This window comes from Netta rufina (genome assembly GCF_964035555.1).
Source record: "Netta rufina genome assembly, chromosome: 24".
Lineage (NCBI taxonomy): Eukaryota > Metazoa > Chordata > Aves > Anseriformes > Anatidae > Netta > Netta rufina.
Genome location: NC_140148.1, coordinates 4,765,970 through 4,778,179, shown reverse-complemented (window position 1 = coordinate 4,778,179; position 12,210 = coordinate 4,765,970). Strand labels below are relative to the sequence as shown.

The following is a 12,210-nucleotide window of genomic DNA, read 5'->3' as shown; positions in this document are numbered from 1 at the left end:
TGGGTCACCACGAGGGTGTGTGGAGCACCTACTGACAAGGTGATTAAGCCCATCAGGGTTATCAATACCTAGGTACTGGTTTGCCAGGAGATGGTGACACCAAGAAAACCTAAGATTGAAAAGGGAATTCTCATCCAATGACACATACATTTTAACTTCTGCAGTACTCTTGTTCTACTAATTTAAGGACTTTTCATCTTCTCATACCAGGCTCCCACCAAGGAGGCTGGAGGTGCATAAAAAGCTGGGAGGGGGCACAAGCGGGTTAAAATTCCAGATCCATTATCTGGTGTGCAATGAGCCAATACGCACAGAAGGTTTTAGAGATTGTTTATTTTGGAATTGTGCAAGTCAGGGTACCCAGTGACTTCCCACAAATCTGGCACCCCTTAGAAATTTCCTCACTACTTTTATACAACCCCTTCTCAATACGTTTATGTGCTTGTATAATCCCATTGCCTCTGATTGCTTCCTTAATTAGCATAGTGTTGCCATGTCAGAATTGTTCTGCACATCCTCAGAGAGGAAGGGTCCCTCGTTAGGGCAGGGTCTCTCAGATTAGGGGTGTGATATTTACTCTTATAATGTGATTGTGCCTGACAAATCTGGTGGTTCTTTTACAATGGTGGATATGGAAAGAGCAATTGACATCATCTGCCTGGACTTGTGCCAAGTATTTGACACCATCCGGCACAACATCCTTCTCTCTGAGCTGGGAAGGCATGGATTTGACAGATGGAATGCTCGGTGGATAAAAAATTAGCTGCATGGTCGCGCTCAGACCATGCCGCTAATGGACCCTTGGTATCCCTCAAGGGTCTGTACTGAGACCGGTATTAATTAATATCTTTCCTGGGGACATGGAGTGTGTGCCACTGAGTGGCACTCGGAAAGTTTGTTGATGATACCAAGAGGTGCATTTGACACGTTAGAGGGAAGGGATTCCATTCATGGAGACCTAGCCAGGCTTGAGAAGTGGGCCCATGCAAGTCTTATGAGGTTCAACAAGGCCAAGTGCAAGGTCCTTCGTGTGGATCAGGGCAATCCCAATCACAACTATGAGCTGGGTTAATAGGTTGTAAGCTGTGTTAATAGGTATGAGCTGTGTGAATAGGTTGAGAGGAGCCCTGAAGAGAAGGACTTGGTGGAGGTGTTTGATGAAAAACTCAACATGAGCAAGCAAAGTGCACTTAGAGCCCAAAAGGCCAACCATAATCTAAGCTGCATTGAAAGAGGCGTGAGCAGCAGGTGGTGGGAGGTGATTGTCCCCCTCTACGTTGCTCCAGGAAGACATCAACTGGAGTGCTGCATTCAGCTCTGGGGCTCCCAGCACAAGAGAGACAAAGACCTGTTAGAGTGGGTCCAAAGGAGGGCCACGAAGAGGATCAGAGGGCTGGAGTATGTCAAGGGGTAATGGTTTTAAACTAAAGAAGAGTAGATTTAGGTAAGTTATTAGGAAGAAATTGTTTACTATGGGGGTGATGACAGAGAGGAAGAGGTTCCCCAGAGAACCTGTGGAAGCCCCATCCCTAGAAATATTCAAGGCCTGTTCAGGTGGATTTACATGGCAAGGTTTTCTTCAGAGGAGCTGGAAGAGGGTGGATGTGGGGAAGAACTTGCAATGAACACCCAGACTCCAATGCAAGTTGCAAGCAAAGGAAAAGAATTTTTTATTGGCTCTTCTGTATCTGTGCTGAGATAGCGCAATACCATAGAAACCTCCTAGTGACAGAATACAGCCTATGAGCACTTTGGTATTTTCTCACTGTCCAAGGTTAAGCAACTTCATGTTAGCGCTTATACTACAAAAACAACCTTTTGGTGTTCCCTATATCCTCCTAATCATCACGTTCCCAGGGCTTTCTGCTGACCAAAGCTATATGACTTTGGTGGCTATCCAAGTTCATATACACCTCTGGCCCAAGAGAAAGTGGTTTTAGTTTGTTTTCTTTGTTTCTCACTTCTCTAGCTAGTTAGTAATAGGCAATATGTTTTCTTAATCTCAGAATACTGAGACTGTTTTGTCCATAACAACAATTTTTGAGTGATTTCTCTGTCCTTATCTCAAACCTTGAGCTCATTTCACCGTATTTTCTCCCCTTTCCCTTTGAGGAGGGTGAGTGAGAGAGCAGCTGTGGTGGTATTCAGATGCAGAGCTGGGTAACACCACCTCAGCCACATTGGATGGCATTCTGAGTAGTCTATTCCAGTGGAAAGTATTCATGCACATGGCAAGGGAGGTTGATCTAGATGATCTTTAAGGTCCATTCCAATGAAAGACATTCTATGATTCTGCCATTCTGTGATTCTACGGCATCGCTTATGAATTTACAGACTGCACAGAGAAGGGCAGAGTCAAAAGCGGAAAGAATGTTAATCCTGGAGAGCAGTGTAAATGGGGATACGATCAAAAGCCAGTACAACAAATCACACACTAGGGGATGTAACAAGGGACCATCAGAGTGAGTTGAGGAGGAAAGGAATGGGAAGGATGTTCAATATCTTCATGCATAGGAGACCTTGGGCATTTTTCTGAGACTTGGTGGAACTTCTTCCTCAGAATGGCACTTTAAACATCCCCAACAGTGTCACCCAGAAACACATCACCTGACTACTCAAGACATATGCCGCACTTGAGATGAGTATTCCGCCCTCACAGATGCATTCCTGCCCTAGAAATACTTGGACGTTTCATCCCAGCACTCTAAAGAAGCTATTGCTGGGGCATGGCCATGACCTAAAATCTGGAAATGAAAAGGCAGCAGTGCAGGAAACCAACGCACAGCCCATATCATTTGTTGGGATGGCTTGCATTCAAGATGAGCTTGTCAGAAAATTGTTACCTCTGTCAAGGGAGACTCTGGGCCAGCAGCAATGAAGGACCAGTATAAAAGGCAGCTCAGCTCCCTGCTCTCTCATCCAATTCTCTCGCCTTGTCCTCCTTGGGAACCAGGTGAGTCTGAAGCCCTCTCTCCTCCTCTTCCAAAGTGGAAGGGATCTTGCATCAATAGACATCAAATCCGATGGTGGCTCAGAGCTATGGAGTTCAGTGCCTTGGAGTTCCTTGCCATGGGAGAGGGCTGGATAGAGAAGTTCTGTATAGGGAGAGGTTGGGAAAGGGGTCTGAGGAAGCTTTTGGTTTATGTACTATGTGAGGGTGTTCCTGAGCCAGGCTGCTCTTTGAAGGGCCTTGTCAGGACAAAGTGATGAAGACCATGTGCCTCCTGGCACAGCCTCCACATCCACCTTCAGCAGTTGCCTTGGCTCTTTTGTGATGGGGTAACTGAGATGATCCTCACCTACCCATGCGCTCTGCTTCCTCTCTACCATCTTTCCCAGGTGCATCTCCAGCCCAAGACATGTCCTGCTACAACCAGTGCCTGCCATGCCGGCCCTGTGGCCCGACTCCACTGGCAAGCAGCTGCAACGAGCCCTGCGTCAGGCAGTGCCAGAACTCCACCGTTGTCATTGAGCCCTCTCCCGTGGTGGTGACCCTGCCCGGCCCCATCCTCAGCTCCTTCCCACAGAACACCGTTGTGGGATCCTCCACCTCCGCTGCCGTTGGCAGCATCCTCAGCTGTGACGGAGTCCCCATCACCTCCGGCTGCTGTGACCTCTCTGGCATTTCCAGCCGCTACTGTGGCAGAAGGTGCCTGCCCTGCTAAAGAAGCCAGTGGCCATGGCCCTGGGGTTCTTCTCCCAGGAACTTCGTATATGGTGCTACACAAAGGAGGAATCTTCAGGCCATTGCTTTCTCAGCTCCTGTGGCAAATGCTGGCAGGAAGGGGCCAGCCTGTGCTTTCTGAAAACATGGTTCATGCCTCTCCTTCCATCTCTCCACCTACCTCCTTCTCTTCCTTTTCCATGTGCTCTTCTTCTCCCTTGGTCTGTGGGGCTCCTTAGTGCCAGCCCTCCCACTGTGGTAACAGCAGACACATGCCCTGCATGAACTCCACCATGAGCAAGGGACACTACCTCTATGTTGGCCTTGGTGATTCCCACACTGAGGGGCTTCTGCTTGGAGTGACCTCCTTTTCCTCTCTACACTCATTAAAGATTTCTGCATCCCAGCCTTGTGTGTAGATTTTTCTTCCCTCCGTGTATGCCCATCTGAGCTGCCTGGGGAGGATGGCTTTGCCCTTGGTGGGTATAAGATGGGTGTTTATGGAACCCCTTCCCCACTCACAGAAGAATGGCAATTTGTGACACACTGTCCTGGTTTCAGTTAGAAAAGAATTAATTTTCTTCCTAGTAGCTGGTGGAATGCTGTGTTTTGGCTTAGGATGAGAAGAGTGCTGATAACACCCCGATGTTTTAATTGTTGCAGAGCAGTGCTTATACCAAGCCAAGGACACCTCAGACTTTTGCTCTGTCCTGCCAACAAGCAGGCTGGGGGTGCAGTAAGAGCTGGGAGGGGACAGACCCAGGACAGGTGACCCGAACTAGCCAAAGGGGTATTCCATACCATCTGACGTCATGCTAAACAATATATAGGGGTGGCTAGCTGGGGGGAGGGGGCCGGACTGCTCGGGGCTAAGCTGGGCATCGGTCAGCGGGTGGTGAGCAATTGCATTGTGCATCACTTGTTTGTACATATTATTATTAGTAGTACTATTATCATCATTGTATTATTATTATTATTATTATTATTATTTTCCTGTCTTATTAAACTGTCTTTATCTCAACTCACGGGCTTCACTTTCCATTTCTCTCCCCCGTCCCAGAGAGGGAGGGGGGAGGGTGAGCGAACGGCTGCGTGGTGTTTAGCTGCCAGTCGGGTTAAACCACGACACACACTGCAGAGGATTGTCTCTTGGGCACTGCCCCTTGGAGATGGAGAAGACATCCCTGGCTTTTGCAGAGAGATAGAGGGAGGGTAAGGGAAGGAAGAGAGGAGGGGAAGCGAGGGGAGAGGAGGGGACAGGAGAGGAAGGCAGGGGAGGGGAGGGAAGGGAAGAGGAGGGGAATCATCACAGCACTGGATAATATGGATGCTATTTTGTTCAGGGAGATGTTGGCAAGGGATGTGTATAGAGGAGGGAGCATGTCCCAGGGCAAAACACAACCATAGCCAAGTAAGAGCGAGCAGACAGTGTCTTGTGTCTCCTCTTATGGCCTCTGCCCAGGCTGAGGAGTGCAGCTGCCCACGTTCCCCTTTGCAGGCTCCACGGTTATGGAAGCTGAGCACATATCCAGGAGACACACAGACAGGGATGTGTATGCCCCGTTTGGGGAAGATATACCCAGTCTGGTACTGGCAGTAGCTGCTTTTGGGGGCCCAAAATGCTCCTGATGCATTTGCCTGGAGGCCGAGACCTCCTCCCCCTGCTCCAGGAGCTGCACAGGGACCTCCTGGCTCCAGCAGCTGACAGCATAGGCCGGGGGCAGCCTCGCCCCCAGTCTGACTCTGGCAGCTGGCACCAAATCTGCTCTCATTTTTCTACCAGGAGCTGGCATTTTCTCCTTGCAGTACACGTGCACACAGGTAAGGACAGATTCCAGAAGAGGACAGGACACCCCGCTCCGTCTGCCCTTGTGTGCTCCTCCCAGCTCCCCTTACCCTGCACGTCCCCACATGGGTTTGTATAGGTCTATCCCACACCCATTCCTGCCGGCGTCCATGTTTCACAACCATTGCAGTTGCAAGGCTCAGGCTGATCTTCCTGGCAGTGGCACCTGTGGCATCTTGATAGGCCAACAACCGGTGTGAATTGCGAGGTTTCTGTCGTGATCGCCTTCATGTTTCTTTGGTCTGGTCGCTGTCTCTGTATGCTTGTTGATTGTGTTCCCTTTTCTTAGCGTCCCAACTGAAAACATCCCCAATCTGATAATCGCGCTAGCATAAACACGGCCACAGCCCCGCATAGCCCCCCACAAGTGGTGTGCCCCCTCCCCCCCATTTGGTCTCCTCACTGCCTCCCTCATCATCTGTCAGAGAAAACAAACAAAGAAACAAACACCCTTTGTTTCTCAGTTTTCCCATGGCTTCCTTCACCTTATAGGTCTTCAGGCTCTAGGTTGGTGCATGGAGCAGGGGCATCACAGCCCTGGAGATGATGAACACCACTGTTCAGGGCGATGTTCGCAATGGGGTGGGTAGAGAGGAAGGAGCATGGCCCCAGGCACAACACAACTGCAGCCAAGTGAGAGTGAGCAGACGGTGTCTTGTGTCTCCTCACAAGCCTACTTCCAGAGGGCAACAAGGAACACCCTACAGGAGCTCAAGGAAGACAGGAAAAGTGATGGTGCTATTGTAATCAAGGAGCACAGCAGTGCAGAAGCTCTCAGCAGACGCCAGCTGCATGACAGGTAGCAAGTCCCAGAAGAAGCCGTCAGTTACTATGTAGGGGCAGCACAGGATTATCGAAGCAGGAGTGCCACTTGTGCCAAGGAAGGGTGCAGGAGCTCAGTCCACAGGCTTCCCACCAAACAGGCACATACCTTCTCTCCCATGGCAGTGGATGGTAGATGCCAACAGATCTATCCTGGTCCTTGAGTGTGAAGAGAAGATCCCATTTTAGGCCCACTATTAGAGGAAGAGGAGCTAGACCACACAGCTAGAGAACAAAATTATCCTCGCTACACAGAAGGCATCTAAAAGCATAAGAGGCATCCTGACCAAGACATGGCAGGGATGACACCCACTAGATCAGGTTGTCCAGGGCAATCTGGTCGTGAACACCTCCAGGGACTGGGCATACACACCTTCTCTGTGCATGCTGTTCTAGTGCCTCAACAACCTCTATGTTTCCTCCTAACATCTAATCTAAATCTCCCTTCCTTTACTTTAAAGCCATTCCCCCTAAATCCTATCATTACCTGATGTACTAGATGTTGCTCTCCATCTTTTTATAGGGCCCTTTTAAGTATTAAAGAGCTGCAATCAGGTCTCTCTGGAGCCTTCTCTTCTGCAGACTGAACACCCCCAGCTCTCTCAGACTTTCTTTGTAGGAGAAGTGCTCCAGCTCTCCAATCATTTTGTGGCTGTCCTCAGGACCTACTCTAACAGGTCCACATTCTTCTCGTGCTGGGGACCCCAGACCTGGCTGCAGCACTCCAAGTGGGACCTCACAAGGTCATAGCAGAGGGGGACAATCACCTCCATTGACCTGCTGGCCACTCCTCTTGATACAGCCCGGGATGCAGTTGCCATTCTGTGTTACAAGTGCGTGCTGATGGCTCATGTTGCACTTCTTGTCCACCAGAACCCGCAAAAGTCCATCTCTGCAGGGCTGCTCTCAATGACTTCACCCATTCTGTGCCCATGCCTGGGATTGCCCCAAACCAGGTGCGGCACCTTGCAGTTGGACTTCTTGAACCTCATGAGGTTCACATGGGCCCACTTCTCAAGCTTCTCCAGGTCCCTTGGGATGGTATCCCTTCGTTCTGCTGTACCAACTGCATTGATCAGCTTCATGTCATAAAAAGACATGAAACAGAACCAGTCTGTAGGCAGACACCGGAAGGACACCAAAATTCCCACCAAAGCAATGGCTTTCTCCCTTGGCCATCTCTTTGCAGATGGAAAGACCAGACAGGGACACACTCGGGGATGCTGCAAAAGTTTATTGAATCTCAGGAGGGAAAAGAGGTGACTACAAGAAGAGGCCCTGAGAGTGGAGATCAGCAAGAGCCACCAAAATCTGTTCAGATTTTGAATGGCAGACTTGCCACAGGGTATCCATTTAACTGGACCCACAAGTGGAGAGAGGCTTGCATGTCACACCAGGTTGGTTTCTGGGGACTTCACAGAGAGCTTGGAGGGCAGCAGAAGGCAACAAGGAAAAGAGAGAAAAAGAGTGAGTGAGTGGAAAACAGAAAAGGTAAACATTGGCCATGTTGACAGAGAGACCAGGTTGGCCCCTTCCTGTCTGTCTTTACAGGACAAGACAGAGATGGTCAGCCCCTCTTAAAACAGGAGCGTGAAGGTCTGTTCTTCTGTCCAGCAGCATGTTGTGAGTTCCTGGGGTCCTGGTCTGGGACACTTTCTGGCATCTTTAGCAGGGGCGGCACCTGCTGCCACAGTAGCGACTGGCAATACAGGAGAGGTCACAGCACCCGGAGTTGATGGGGACTCCGTCACAGCTGAGGATGCTGCCAACGGCAGCAGAGGTGGAGGATCCCACAACGGTGTTCTGCGGGAAGGAGCTGAGGATGGGGCCGGGCAGGGTCACCACCACAGGAGAGGGCTGGATGACGATGGTGGAGTTCTGGCACTGCCTGACGCAGGGCTCATTGCAGCTGCTGGCCAGTGGAGTCGGGCCGCAGGGTTGGCACGGAAGGCAGGGCTGGCACTGGTCGTAGCAGGACATGTCTGGGGGCAGGAGGTTCACCTGGGAGAGAGGGCAGGGAGGAAGCAGAACATGGGGATGCATGACAAGCAGCCTGTCACCACACCCTAACAAAACCAAGGCACAGGCCATAGTGAGAGCTGGAGGCTGTGCAGGGATGTGTGAGGGCTTCTTGGCCTCATCCTGCCAGGGCCCAAAAGGAGACACCGGAGACTATCTGGCTACAGACTAGGCCCTAGTCCAGAAGCAATCTTAATGCACACCCAGCATCCCTCTGTGAGAAACCTGCTTCCCTCCTCCACAACCAGAAACCCCGAAATTTGGCATAGAACAGAGCTGATTGTAGCTGAGAAGTCCATGGAGATGAGACCTCGGATAATGAGGAGGACAAGAAGGGGCTTCACACTCACCTGGTTCCCAAGGAGGAGAAGGCCAGAGAAGTGGATGAGGGAGCATGGAGCTGGGCTGGCTTTTATAGTGGACCTTAGCTGCCCCATGTCCAGAGACATCCCTTGAAGCAGTGATTATTTCCTGACAAGCTCCTCTTGGATGCAAAACGTCCCAGCTAATGATATGGGCTGTGTATTTCCTTCCTGTGATGATGTTTTTCATTTCCTGCTTATGCTGTTTCCCAGTTATGTTGCCTTTTGAGTGGCAGGTAGGAAGGCCCAAGCATTCCCAGGCAACACATGTCATTGTGGGCAGAAGACTCAGCTCACATGCTGGAAGAGTCCGGTAAAGGCAGATGGTGTCAGCCTGGGTGACTCCTTAGGGGCTCTTTAGAGCCCTTTTTGCGACAGGTGTCCCAACTCCTACTGTGACCCTAATCCACCTAACACTGTCCTCAGGGAAAACCTGCTGGCCTGCTTTGCCTCCTCCTGCTCTGACCCAGGGATGTCTGTATGGGGGGAGAGGTTGTTCAGGGCCCTTTCTGGATCACAAAAGAAAGGCCCAACAGGACATTGTCTGTTTTATTTATAAGGAATAAGAAGAGGAATGTAGACATAGAGTAAATCTTTCATGTGCAGGTGACCCGGCGTTTGTGCAGCATCAGACAGAACTATGTGGATTTTTTCCAAGACACGCAGTGCAGATCCTGTCCCTAAAGAATTCCTTCTTCACACCCATGCCTTGATGCCTTTCATTTTTGTTTAAAAAAAAAAAAATTAAAAAAACATACACCTTCTCCTTATATGATGGAAGCTTATTTCTGACATGACACTAACCAGCGCTCAGTAGGGGCACTCCATCGGATTCCCTTACCGCTGCTACTCAGGCTAACCAAACTGAGTGGTGCAGTGGATAAAACAGAAGGAAGGGATGTCAACCAAAGGGATCTAGAGAAGCTTTAGAAGTGGGCCCATGTGAACCAAGTGAGGTTCAATAAGTCCAAGTGCAACTCCACCATCGTCATCCAGCCCTCTCCTGTGGTGGTGACCCTGCCCGGCCCCATCCTCAGCTCCTTCCCGCAGAACACCGTTGTGGGATCCTCCACCTCTGCTGCAGTTGGCAGCATCCTCAGCTGTGACGGAGTCCCCATCAACTCCGGGTGCTGTGACCTCTCCTGTATTGCCAGTCGCTACTGTGGCAGCAGTATGAAATGAAAAAATAATTACTAAGGAAAGATTATTATTAATTAAACGATTTATCTAAGCGGAAAAATTCTGCCGTTGGCAGCATCCTCAGTCCGACAAATTTGGAAAATATGATAGGAAATTAATTGCCAAGGTTTCAAAGAGATATGATGGAAAGTAATGATGGAATTCCGTTTTCTGACATACTGTGGGGCTGTGGAACTAGGTCTCCTGCATTTCCAAACCTGAATAGTGAGGAAGGGCTGCTCCTGGGAGGTCTCTCACTGAGGTTTATTTTGGGATATAGCGCTACAGCCAGACTGGGATGGTGTTGCACACCCTAGATGTTCCAGGACTCTTACAGTGTCAGTGGTGTTTTGTTGAAGCCACCTGCCCCAGACCCAGTGTCACCACCTCCCTTATCCTCATCTCTCCAGGCATGCCCTCCTACCCGAGTAGCTGCAGACCCTGACAAAGAGCCCTCTGAAAATAAGGGTTATTTCATCTGCTGAGAGCCTGTTGAGTCTCAAGGAATTGTCTTTTCACCTGGGTCAGGAGCCAGGACAGACTCACACAAACGGATGTTCCCCAGAGAGCTGTTGGGATGCACTGGGGAAGGATTTGGTCTAGGCTTGGGGCTCTCCACAGTGAGACCCAGACACTCCAGCCCTGAACCCATGTCAACAGACTACCAGGAGGTAACACTGCACCAGCACCTGGCAGCACTACACAGACATGACACAGGTCCTGGGACCAGATGGACATATGCCAGGGTCCAGGTCAGTGAATTATGTGCACACATATGCACTGGCTGGCAAATACTGTGTTGGGTCTGTCTGGGATGGAGTCACCTTGCCCTGCAGCAGCCCACACAGTGCTGTACTCTGCACTCGTAGCTTGAACAGCATTGATACCACTCCAGTGTTGTGTCTATTTCTGCATAGTGCTGGCACAGCATCAGGACTCCTTCCAAGCCCCCAAGAGCCAGCAGGCTGGGGGTGGGCTAGTGAAGGGGAGGGGACATTGCCAGGGCAGATGACCTAAACCAGTCAAAGGGATATTCCATAACACTGATGTCAAACTCAGCAATAAAAGGTGGAAAAAGGAAGAAGAGGGGACGGGTGGGCTCTCGTGAAAATGTCTGTTTTACTCAGGTGGGCAGCCGAGCTCCATCACAACCACTCTCTCACTCCCCCTCTCCTCAAAGAGAAAGGGGAGAAAATACAACACAGACAACTCGAGGTTTTAGATGAGAAAGTTTTAATTAAAGGGAAAGAGAATGGGGAGAAAAAGAAACAAAAGAAACAATAAGTCTGTGCGGAAGCATAGAGAGAAGGAAAAAAAAATATTCTCTACTTCCCATCAACGAGCAATATTCAGCCACGTCCTGGGAAGCAGGATCTCAAAATGCATAGTGGTTGTTCAGGAGGAGGTGTTCTGTGGGAAGGAACTGAGGATGGGGCTGGGCAGGGTCACCACCACAGGAGAGGGCTGGATGACGATGGTGGAGTTGCACTTGGACTTATTGAACCTCACTTGGTTCACATGGGCCCACTTCTAAAGCTTCTCTAGATCCCTTTGGTTGACATCCCTTCCTTCTGTTTTATCCACTGCACCACTCAGTTTGGTTAGCCTGAGTAGCAGCGGTAAGGGAATCCGATGGAGTGCCCCTACTGAGCGCTGGTTAGTGTCATGTCAGAAATAAGCTTCCATCATATAAGGAGAAGGTGTATGTTTTTTTAATTTTTTTTTTTTTAAACAAAAATGAAAGGCATCAAGGCATGGGTGTGAAGAAGGAATTCTTTAGGGACAGGATCTGCACTGCGTGTCTTGGAAAAAATCCACATAGTTCTGTCTGATGCTGCACAAACGCCGGGTCACCTGCACATGAAAGATTTACTCTATGTCTACATTCCTCTTCTTATTCCTTATAAATAAAACAGACAATGTCCTGTTGGGCCTTTCTTTTGTGATCCAGAAAGGGCCCTGAACAACCTCTCCCCCCATACAGACATCCCTGGGTCAGAGCAGGAGGAGGCAAAGCAGGCCAGCAGGTTTTCCCTGAGGACAGTGTTAGGTGGATTAGGGTCACAGTAGGAGTTGGGACACCTGTCGCAAAAAGGGCTCTAAAGAGCCCCTAAGGAGTCACCCAGGCTGACACCATCTGCCTTTACCGGACTCTTCCAGCATGTGAGCTGAGTCTTCTGCCCACAATGACATGTGTTGCCTGGGAATGCTTGGGCCTTCCTACCTGCCACTCAAAAGGCAACATAACTGGGAAACAGCATAAGCAGGAAATGAAAAACATCATCACAGGAAGGAAATACACAGCCCATATCATTAGC

At 49.9% G+C, this 12,210-nt stretch overlaps 2 protein-coding genes across 2 annotated transcripts; one reads left to right on the top strand and one right to left on the bottom strand.

Annotated features, from left to right (window-relative positions):
• Positions 1-3,359: 3,359 nt before the first annotated feature.
• Positions 3,360-3,665, top strand: LOC311218537 (feather keratin Cos1-1/Cos1-3/Cos2-1-like; the record flags this gene model as incomplete). Its single annotated transcript, XM_084301244.1, has 1 exon — positions 3,360-3,665. One exon carries the CDS (start codon positions 3,360-3,362, stop codon positions 3,663-3,665), a length of 306 nt encoding a protein of 101 aa, XP_084157370.1.
• Positions 3,666-7,997: 4,332 nt separating this feature from the next.
• Positions 7,998-8,800, bottom strand: LOC311218391 (feather keratin Cos1-2-like; the record flags this gene model as incomplete). Its single annotated transcript, XM_084301069.1, has 2 exons — positions 7,998-8,333; positions 8,702-8,800. 2 exons carry the CDS (start codon positions 8,798-8,800, stop codon positions 7,998-8,000), a joined length of 435 nt encoding a protein of 144 aa, XP_084157195.1.
• Positions 8,801-12,210: the final 3,410 nt, after the last annotated feature.